The sequence below is a fragment of the Ascaphus truei genome, unplaced genomic scaffold (assembly GCF_040206685.1).
Source record: "Ascaphus truei isolate aAscTru1 unplaced genomic scaffold, aAscTru1.hap1 HAP1_SCAFFOLD_1982, whole genome shotgun sequence".
Lineage (NCBI taxonomy): Eukaryota > Metazoa > Chordata > Amphibia > Anura > Ascaphidae > Ascaphus > Ascaphus truei.
The window spans coordinates 43741-54952 of NW_027454889.1; the positions used below are offsets into that span (position 1 = coordinate 43741).

The window sequence follows — 11212 nt, forward strand, 5'->3', positions numbered from 1 at the left end:
AAGTGACGGTGTTTGAAATGTTTATTGTCACTAATGGAGAAATAAACCGCTGAAGGTTGAGGGCTGAGTGCCCCTTGTGTGTATACACATGTTTGTCCTCCTTTTCTATAAATTAAACCCTAGAAGACTGTGTCGCGAAGAGCCAGGGCAAGCGGCAGTGCTACACAAAGGGAGCCGTTCATCACTATATGTGTGTGTGTGTGTGTGTGTGTGTGTGTCTGTGTGTGTGTGTGTGTGTGTGTGTGTGTGTGTGTGTGTGTGTGTGTGTGTGTGTGTGTGTGTGTGTGTGTGTGTGTGTGTGTGTGTGTGTGTGTGTGTGTGTGTGTGTGTGTGTAATTTCTGAGTGTACAATGTGTGTACAACATGCATGTACTCTATCACATTTTTATTGTGAATGTGTGTGAGTAACACGTTTGTAATGTGTGTATAGCGTTTGTAATGTGCATGTGTGTATGTCACGTGTGTAGTGTGTGAGTAACACGTATGTAATGCGTGTGTTCTTCTCCCTGCAGTACATTATCTCAGGATCGCTGTCGGTCGCTGCTGAAAATAACCAGTCCCGCTGCCTGGTGAGTTCTCTGCACAAAGCTCTGATCCTGAAAGTTCTGTGTTACAATCTTCAACCTGCAGGGCTCTGTGTGTCATAGAGAGCACCGCTCTATTAACGCAGAGCATCGCTCTATTAACCCTTAGTATATAGTTCTGAAGAGCATCACTATTAACCCGTACTATATAGTAAAACAAAAAGAACGATTCCTGCGCTCCTACCAATTAGGCTAAAATAAAATAGTGATCTCATGAATAAGGGTTATTTAGTTAAACCCTTTGGCCAAGGCGTTATAAGCCTGCAAGCCACGTCAAGGCGTAACCATATTTTGCAGGTACCTACACTGAATATATGTAATTATTGTCCCATGGACTAGTGAAAAATGTGAGAAAGCCCTGCAGGGGTTAAATAAAGCATATGTGTTTGTGAGTAGTGCAATTTAAAGCTGCCCAAAGCCAGTTTCATAGTTACCTTACTATAGAGGCAAACTGGGTGAACAAATTCCTTGGTGTGAATATAATAAAACTTACACATATTTCTTTCCATACAGCCTTATACATTCACCTGCTCTTCAATAGAGGGTGATGTGCAGACTGACACTGGGGTGTATTATACCTGCACTCATTGAAAATAGGGGTTCTGTAACTGCTATGTAACTATGTAAAGCAGATTAGCCAATAAACCTACCCCTATGACGTTTCAGTGACACTATATTAAAATGCCCTTATGGAGTATGCAGCAAGGAAAAGGTTTGGCCTACTATATAGTCCCGCAGAGCATCACTCGATTTGCCCCTACTATATAATCCTGCAGAGCATCGCTCTATTAACCTCTACTATATAGTCCCGCAGAGCATCACTCGATTTGCCCCTACTATATAATCCTGCAGAGCATCGCTCTATTAACCTCTACTATATAGTCCTGCAGAGCATTGCTCTATCAACCCCTTCCTTAGACGTCCTGCAGAGCGTTTCTCCGCTGATCTTTCCCCGCTTCTCTCCTCTCTGTGCAGGTTAGAGGAAGCCTGGCCATGAATATTATCAGCTCCGTCGTATCTGTAATTACGATTATTGTCTTCTGCGTCGATATTCCAGTTTCTAGTTTTTATTACTGCGATTCCTCCTTATATGCGTGCTACATGTTAAAGGTAAGTGTCACATCTAACACGCTCCCTAAATTGCGACACGCTCCCTAAATTGCGACACGCTCCCTAAATTGCGACACGCTCCCTAAATTGCGACACGCTCCCTAAATTGCGACACACTCCCTAAATTGCGACACGCCCCCTAAATTGCAACACGCCCCCTAAATTGCGACACACTCCCTAAATTGCGACACGCTCCCTAAATTGCGACACGCCCCCTAAATTGCGTCACGCCCCCTAAATTGCGACACGTCCCCTAAATTGCGACACGCCCCCTAAATTGTGACACGCCCTCTAAATTGCGACACACTCCCTAAATGGCGACATGCCCCCTAATGTGCGACACGCCCCCTAATGTGAGACACGCCCCCTATCTAATGTGTGACACAGAGCAGGGAGGGGAGACACGGAGCTGGGAGGGGAGACACGGACGGAGTCATGGAGCAGTGAGGGGAGACAGAGCAGGGAGGGGAGACGTGGAAGGAGACACAGAGCAGGGAGTGGAGACACGGAGCTGGGAGGGGAGACAAGGAGCAATTAGGCTGCGATTATACCCCAAAACGCCTATGTGTCTCCCGTAGCGACACCTTGCAGCGCAAAAACAAGTGTTAGGCTTCGGACATGGTGCAGGGAGCGGCGCTGACCCATGCTGAGGCGCGCGCATGCTTATCAGTGAGCCCCTGCAGCCGCAATGAGAGCGGCTTTAGCAGGGGCTCGCGCACGCTTCCGCACGCTTGCGGAAGCGTGTGTCTTACCAAATCTTTCGTTTCGGCGCTCACGGGAGCGCAGGGCCGGGCACGTGAGCGGTTCGCCCAATGATGGCGAACTAGCTCCGTGACGTCACTGGCCCACCCCGCAGACACGCCCACGGACGGCGCACGCTCTAAGGCCAGGGAAAGCACCGCTTTCCCTCAGCCTCAGCGCGCCTCGCACGGCTTCAGTGTCTATGGGCTCAGCCTTATACTGTAGATACCTGAAAACTGCTTATACCAAATTCACCTGTCTCCCCGCTCGCTGCTGCAAAGCAGAAGACAGTTCAGGAGATGTGCAAATTTGTTTTCAATCAGCAACAGCCACGTCACATGACACAGCCGACCAATCAAAGTGAAGTTCAGTGCACCAACCATGTTCCTCAAAAATCTAACCAATGAAAAATCTGAGCATGTCTCCCCTGCAGTCGCTTGCTAAATCTCTTGTGTGTTCTGGACCCAGGCTCACTTGTGGCGGGTGAGGAGATCCATGTAGCTTAACTTGTCCCCTTTTTAAAACACACAAAGTCCTTCTACTTTAGCTTTATTGTGTGGGGTTAGCAGAAATATAAAAGCACTTCATGTAGTTTGTGGTAGGAAATGTCTCTTGTGAGGAGAAGAATCCTATTGACAGGTGTCAGGGGAAATGCTTCTCTGAGGGGAAGGTAAAAAGGAATCCCTTTCTAGGGGAGCAGTGGAAGAGGTGTCTACTCACTGTGTCTGCTGATGAAAAAATAACTCACACTTTCCTTTCCAGATAGGAACAAGCCAAGGGGCATAACAATATACAGAGAAGGGCAGGGGGAGAGGGCTCAGCTAATCTCAACTATGAGCATTGGGAGGTTGCCAGGGCAACTGACTAATGACACGTGGAAAAAGTAATATTGTAACATTTATGTTGCAATATACACAGGAGCCCTGGCTGCTTGGAACACGGAAAACATGCAACGTTCCCTGGGGAGAGCTGGCAGTGTGAGGGCAGAAAAAATATACAGAAAATATACAATCCTGTTCCAGGACATTGTGCGTGTGCGCATGTAGCTCTGCAGCGTCGCTACGTATGAAGCCGCAGGAGAGCGCTGCTGCACTGTTGGTATAATCACAGCCTGAGTGAGCCACGGAGCAGTGAGGGAGAGGCACGGTGCAGGGATGGGAGACACGGAGCAGAGAGGGGAGACATGAAGAAGGGAGGGAGAGACACGCTGCAGGGAGGGGAGACACGGAGCAGGGAGGGGAGACACGAAGAAGGGAGGGAGAGACACGGTGCAGGGAGGGGAGACACGGTGCAGGGAGGGGAGACATGGAGCAGGGAGGGGAGACACGAAGAAGGGAGGGAGAGACACGGTGCAGGGAGGGGAGACACGGAGCAGAGAGGGGAGACACGAAGAAGGGAGGGAGAGACACGGTGCAGGGAGGGGAGACACGGAGCAGAGAGGGGAGACATGAAGAAGGGAGGGAGAGACACGCTGCAGGGAGGGGAGACACGGAGCAGGGAGGGGAGACACGAAGAAGGGAGCGAGAGACACGGTGCAGGGAGGGGAGACACGGTGCAGGGAGGGGAGACATGGAGCAGGGAGGGGAGACACGAAGAAGGGAGGGAGAGACACGGTGCAGGGAGGGGAGACACGGAGCAGAGAGGGGAGACACGAAGAAGGGAGGGAGAGACACGGTGCAGGGAGGGGAGACACGGAGCAGAGAGGGGAGACACGAAGAAGGGAGGGAGAGACACGGTGCAGGGAGGGGAGACACGGAGCAGGGAGGGGAGACACGGTGCAGGGAGGGAGAGACACGGTGCAGGGAGGGGAGACACAGAGCAGGGAGGGGAGACACGAAGAAGGGAGGGAGAGATACGGTGCAGGGAGGGGAGACACGGTGCAGGGAGGGGAGTTACGGTGCAGGGAGGGGAGACACGGAGCAATTAGGGGGACATGGAGCAGGGAGGGGAGATACGGAGCAGAGAGGGGAGACACGGAGCAATTAGGGAGACAAGGAGCAGGGAGGGGAGACATGGAGCAGAGAGGGGAGACATGGAGCAGAGAGGGGAGACATGGAGCAGGGAGGGGAGACACAGAGCAGGGAGGGGAGACACGAAGAAGGGAGGGAGAGACACGGTGCAGGGAGCGGAGACACGGTGCAGGGAGGGGAAACATGGAGCAATTATGGAGACATGGAGCAGGGAGGGGAGACACGGAGCACGGAGGGGAGACACGGAGCAGGGAGGGGAGACACGGAGCAGGGAGGGGAGATACGGAGCAGGGAGGGGAGACACGGAGCAATTAGGGAGACACGGAGCAGGGAGGGAGACATGGAGCAGGGAGGGGAGACATGGAGCAGGGAGGGGAGACACGGTGCAGGGAGGGAGAGACACAGTGCAGGGAGGGGAGACACAGAGCAGGGAGGAGAGACACGAAGAAGGGAGGGAGAGACACGGTGCAGGGAGGGGAGACATGGTGCAGGGAGGGGAGTTACGGTGCAGGGAGGGAGAGACACGGAGCAATTAGGGGGACATGGAGCAGGGAGGGGAGATACGGAGCAGGGAGGGGAGACACGGAGCAATTAGGGAGACAAGGAGCAGGGAGGGGAGACATGGAGCAGAGAGGGGAGACATGGAGCAGAGAGGGGAGACATGGAGCAGAGAGGGGAGACACGGAGCAGGGAGGGGAGACACGGAGCGGGGAGGGGAGACATGGAGCAGAGAGGGGAAACATGGAGCAGAGAGGTGAGACATGGAGCAGGGAGGGGAGAAATGGAGCAGGGAGGGGAGACATAGAGCAGGGAGGGAGACATGGAGCAGGGAGGGGAGACATGGAGCAGGGAGGGGAGACACAGAGCAGGGAGGGGAGACACGAAGAAGGGAGGGAGAGACACGGTGCAGGGAGGGGAGACACGGTGCAGGGAGGGGAAACATGGAGCAATTAGGGAGACATGGAGCAGGGAGGGGAGACACGGAGCAGGGAGGGGAGACACGGAGCAGGGAGGGGAGACACGGAGCAATTAGGGGGACATGGAGCAGGGAGGGAAGAAACGGAGCAGGGAGGGGAGACACGGAGCAATTAGGGAGACACGGAGCAGGGAGGGGAGACATGGAGAAGGGAGGGGAGACATGGAGCAGAGAGGGGAGACATGGAGCAGAGAGGGGAGACACGGAGCAGGGAGGGGAGACACGGAGCGGGGAGGGGAGACATGGAGCAGAGAGGGGAAACATGGAGCAGAGAGGTGAGACATGGAGCAGGGAGGGGAGAAATGGAGCAGGGAGGGGAGAAATGGAGCAGGGAGGGGAGACATGGAACAGAGAGGGGAGACACGGAGCAGCGTGGGGAGACACAGAGCAGGGAGGGAGACACGGAGCAGGGAGGGGAGACACGGAGCAGGGAGGGTAGACACGGAGCAGGGAGGGAGACATGGAGCAGGGAGGGGAGACATGGAGCAGGGAGGGGAGACACGGAGCAGGGAGGGGAGACACGGGGCAGGGAGGGGAGACACGGTGCAGGGAGGGGAGTTACGGTGCAGGGAGGGGAGACACGGAGCAATTATTGGGACATGGAGCAGGGAGGGGAGATACGGAGCAGAGAGGGGAGACACGGAGCAATTAGGGAGACAAGGAGCAGGGAGGGGAGACATGGAGCAGAGAGGGGAGACATGGAGCAGAGAGGGGAGACATGGAGCAGGGAGGGGAGACACAGAGCAGGGAGGGGAGACACGAAGAAGGGAGGGAGAGACACGGTGCAGGGAGCGGAGACACGGTGCAGGGAGGGGAAACATGGAGCAATTAGGGAGACATGGAGCAGGGAGGGGAGACACGGAGCATGGAGGGGAGACACGGAGCAGGGAGGGGAGACACGGAGCAGGGAGGGGAGACACGGAGCAGGGAGGGGAGACACGGAGCAATTAGGGGGACATGGAGCAGGGAGGGGAGATACGGAGCAGGGAGGGGAGACACGGAGCAATTAGGGAGACACGGAGCAGGGAGGGAGACATGGAGCAGGGAGGGAGACAAGGAGCAGGGAGGGGAGACATGGAGCAGGGAGGGGAGACACAGAGCAGGGAGGGGAGACACAGAGCAGGGAGGGGAGACACGAAGAAGGGAGGGAGAGACACGGTGCAGGGAGGGGAGACACGGTGCAGGGAGGGGAAACATGGAGCAATTAGGGAGACATGGAGCAGGGAGGGGAGACACGGAGCAGGGAGGGAGACATGGAGCAGGGAGGGGAGACACGGAGCAGGGAGGGGAGACACGGAGCAGGGAGGGGAGATACGGAGCAGGGAGGGGAGACACGGAGCAATTAGGGAGACACGGAGCAGGGAGGGAGACATGGAGCAGGGAGGGGAGACATGGAGCAGGGAGGGGAGACACGGTGCAGGGAGGGAGAGACACAGTGCAGGGAGGGGAGACACAGAGCAGGGAGGAGAGACACGAAGAAGGGAGGGAGAGACACGGTGCAGGGAGGGGAGACATGGTGCAGGGAGGGGAGTTACGGTGCAGGGAGGGAGAGACACGGAGCAATTAGGGGGACATGGAGCAGGGAGGGGAGATACGGAGCAGGGAGGGGAGAATCGGAGCAATTAGGGAGACAAGGAGCAGGGAGGGGAGACATGGAGCAGAGAGGGGAGACATGGAGCAGAGAGGGGAGACATGGAGCAGAGAGGGGAGACACGGAGCAGGGAGGGGAGACACGGAGCGGGGAGGGGAGACATGGAGCAGAGAGGGGAAACATGGAGCAGAGAGGTGAGACATGGAGCAGGGAGGGGAGAAATGGAGCAGGGAGGGGAGACATAGAGCAGGGAGGGAGACACGGAGCAGGGAGGGGAGACATGGAGCAGGGAGGGGAGACACAGAGCAGGGAGGGGAGACACGAAGAAGGTAGGGAGAGACACGGTGCAGGGAGGGGAGACACGGTGCAGGGAGGGGAAACATGGAGCAATTAGGGAGACATGGAGCAGGGAGGGGAGACACGGAGCAGGGAGGGGAGACACGGAGCAGGGAGGGGAGACACAGAGCAATTAAGGGGACATGGAGCAGGGAGGGAAGATACGGAGCAGGGAGGGGAGACACGGAGCAATTAGGGAGACACGGAGCAGGGAGGGGAGACATGGAGAAGGGAGGGGAGACATGGAGCAGAGAGGGGAGACATGGAGCAGAGAGGGGAGACACGGAGCAGGGAGGGGAGACACGGAGCGGGGAGGGGAGACATGGAGCAGAGAGGGGAAACATGGAGCAGAGAGGTGAGACATGGAGCAGGGAGGGGAGAAATGGAGCAGGGAGGGGAGAAATGGAGCAGGGAGGGGAGAAAAGGAACAGAGAGGGGAGACACGGAGCAGCGAGGGGAGACACAGAGCAGGGAGGGAGACACGGAGCAGGGAGGGGAGACACGGAGCAGGGAGGGTAGACACGGAGCAGGGAGGGAGACATGGAGCAGGGAGGGGAGACATGGAGCAGGGAGGGGAGACACGGAGCAGGGAGGGGAGACACGGGGCAGGGAGGGGAGACACGGTGCAGGGAGGGGAGTTACGGTGCAGGGAGGGGAGACACGGAGCAATTAGGGGGACATGGAGCAGGGAGGGGAGATACGGAGCAGAGAGGGGAGACACGGAGCAATTAGGGAGACATGGAGCAGAGAGGGGAGACATGGAGCAGAGAGGGGAGACATGGAGCAGGGAGGGGAGACACAGAGCAGGGAGGGGAGACACGAAGAAGGGAGGGAGAGACACGGTGCAGGGAGCAGAGACACGGTGCAGGGAGGGGAAACATGGAGCAATTAGGGAGACATGGAGCAGGGAGGGGAGACACGGAGCATGGAGGGGAGACACGGAGCAGGGAGGGGAGACACGGAGCAGGGAGGGGAGACACGGAGCAGGGAGGGGAGACACGGAGCAATTAGGGGGACATGGAGCAGGGAGGGAGACATGGAGCAGGGAGGGGAGACACGGAGCAGGGAGGGGAGATACGGAGCAGGGAGGGGAGACACGGAGCAATTAGGGAGACACGGAGCAGGGAGGGAGACATGGAGCAGGGAGGGGAGACACGGAGCAGGGAGGGGAGACACGGTGCAGGGAGGGAGAGACACAGTGCAGGGAGGGGAGACACAGAGCAGGGAGGAGAGACACGAAGAAGGGAGGGAGAGACACGGTGCAGGGAGGGGAGACACGGTGCAGGGAGGGGAGTTACGGTGCAGGGAGGGAGAGACACGGAGCAATTAGGGGGACATGGAGCAGGGAGGGGAGATACGGAGCAGGGAGGGGAGACACGGAGCAATTAGGGAGACAAGGAGCAGGGAGGGGAGACATGGAGCAGAGAGGGGAGACATGGAGCAGAGAGGGGAGACATGGAGCAGAGAGGGGAGACACGGAGCAGGGAGGGGAGACACGGAGCGGGGAGGGGAGACATGGAGCAGAGAGGGGAAACATGGAGCAGAGAGGTGAGACATGGAGCAGGGAGGGGAGAAATGGAGCAGGGAGGGGAGACATAGAGCAGGGAGGGAGACAAGGAGCAGGGAGGGGAGACATGGAGCAGGGAGGGAGACACAGAGCAGGGAGGGGAGACACAGAGCAGGGAGGGGAGACACGAAGAAGGGAGGGAGAGACACGGTGCAGGGAGGGGAGACACGGTGCAGGGAGGGGAAACATGGAGCAATTAGGGAGACATGGAGCAGGGAGGGGAGACACGGAGCAGGGAGGGGAGACACGGAGCAGGGAGGGGAGACACGGAGCAATTAGGGGGACATGGAGCAGGGAGGGAAGATACGGAGCAGGAGAGGGGAGACACGGAGCAATTAGGGAGACACGGAGCAGGGAGGGGAGACATGGAGCAGAGAGGGGAGACATGGAGCAGAGAGGGGAGACATGGAGCAGAGAGGGGAGACATGGAGCAGGGAGGGGAGACACGGAGCGGGGAGGGGAGACATGGAGCAGAGAGGGGAAACATGGAGCAGAGAGGTGAGACATGGAGCAGGGAGGGGAGAAATGGAGCAGGGAGGGGAGAAATGGAGCAGGGAGGGGAGACATGGAACAGAGAGGGGAGACACGGTGCAGCGAGGGGAGACACAGAGCAGGGAGGGAGACACGGAGCAGGGAGGGGAGACACTGATCACAGGGAGGGGAGGCAGGGAGGAGAGACACGGAGCAGGGAGGGGAGACACGGAGCAGGGAGGGGATACACGTCGACCCCCAAGGGGTCATGACCCACAGTTTGTGCACCACAGGACTAAGCGATACACATAAATACTAACGCACACAGTGTCCGCTTACACACAGATACATTTGTATAAACCCCTAGAAGTGAATACACACAATACACTTAGTTACAGAATGATGGATACTGTGTTGTGCTGTAGTTGTGACGTTGTGGTTGTGTTATGTTCCCAGAATGTCTATGTGACCGCGATCACCTTCCTGATAATTGCCTCCGTCCTGCAGTTCTGCGTGTCCGTTTCTCTCTCTATCTTCGGATGCCGCTCCCTGACTGACCAATCTGTCACCCGTCCCCAGGTAAGAGGCAGGTGGGCACTGCGGGAGGAGGGTTTCCCCTGCCTATGTCAGTGCCTGAGTACAGGGTCACATGATGTCATCTGTGTATTGTGTGCTGTCTCCTTTTGTCCAGTTAATGTTGGAATTTCTCTCCTTCCAAAAAAACACAAAACACGAGATCAGCGCACATTCGCAATAACTGAAACCACAATGTCACAAAAGTGGCTGACCAGGCAACTTGGAATCACAATTTCCAGGCAGGTTAATAAACATTAGTTTATTTCTCTGGAGCCAACGATAAGCAGCACACACAGGAACGCAGCAATAACCACACAAAACGGCCATGCACTGAACTCCGAGCTCCACCCCGCCGGGTGCTGCCAACGATGGACTCCGAGCTCGCTGGGTGCCGGGTGCTGCCAACGATGGACTCCGAGCTCGCTGGGTGCCGGGTGCTGCCAACGATGGACTCCTAGCTTGCTGGATGCTGCCAACTCTGGATTCCTAACTCGTTTGGTGCTGCAAACGCTGGACTCCTAGCTCGCTGGGTGCTAGTCGCTGCCAATGCTGGGCTACTTGTTTGCTGGGTACCGGCACTGCCAATGCTGGACTCTTAGCTCACTGGGTTCCGGGCCCTGCCAACGCTGAACTCCTAGCTTGCTGGGTGTCGGGCTTTGCCAACGCTGGACTCCTAGTTCGCTGGGTTTTGGGTGCTGCCAACGCTGTACTCCTAATATGCTGGGCTCTGCCAAGAATGAACTCTTGGCTCAGTGGGTGCCGGGTGCTGCCAAAGCTGTACTCCTAGCTCGCTGGGTGCCAATGCTAGCTTAACCTGGATGTCACCTCAAAAAATCTATGAACGATGGCCATTTCCCCAGTTATAAAAGGAGACCGCTCCGGGACTTTACATGCTAAAGTTAGTCTCTCAAAGCAGAGACCAACCTGAAACACCTGGATACAGAGCGGCCAACAGAATGTTGGGGGCCCAAGACAAATGTGAAGAACTGTTACCACATAACCACATATAGTCAACTTTGCCCCCTCATGTCTCTGTGTTCCCCCCTCGTGTCTTTCTCTCTCACACCATTTCTCATTCCATATTTTCCCCACCTATATAAGTAGAAATCCGCAGTGCCTTGTCTCTCCTCTTCCCACCAAGCATATCTCTCTCTCCTACCCTCCACCCAGAATGTCTCTCTATCCTCTCCCCACAGCATGTCTATTTCTCTCCTCTCCACCCATCAGATCTCTCTCTTGTCTCCTCCCTCATGTCTCTCTTTTCTCACCCTCATGTCTCTCTCTTTTCTC

The 11212-nt window shown here is 56.6% G+C and overlaps 1 protein-coding gene across 1 annotated transcript; it reads left to right on the forward strand.

Annotated features, from left to right (window-relative positions):
• Positions 1-355: 355 nt before the first annotated feature.
• On the forward strand, positions 356-9925 carry LOC142477135 (membrane-spanning 4-domains subfamily A member 4A-like; the record flags this gene model as incomplete). Its single annotated transcript, XM_075582187.1, has 3 exons — positions 356-569; positions 1560-1694; positions 9803-9925. Coding segments are annotated over exons 1-3 (339 nt in total), but the record flags the coding sequence as incomplete, so codon positions are not given.
• Between the last annotated feature and the right edge of the window lie 1287 nt (positions 9926-11212).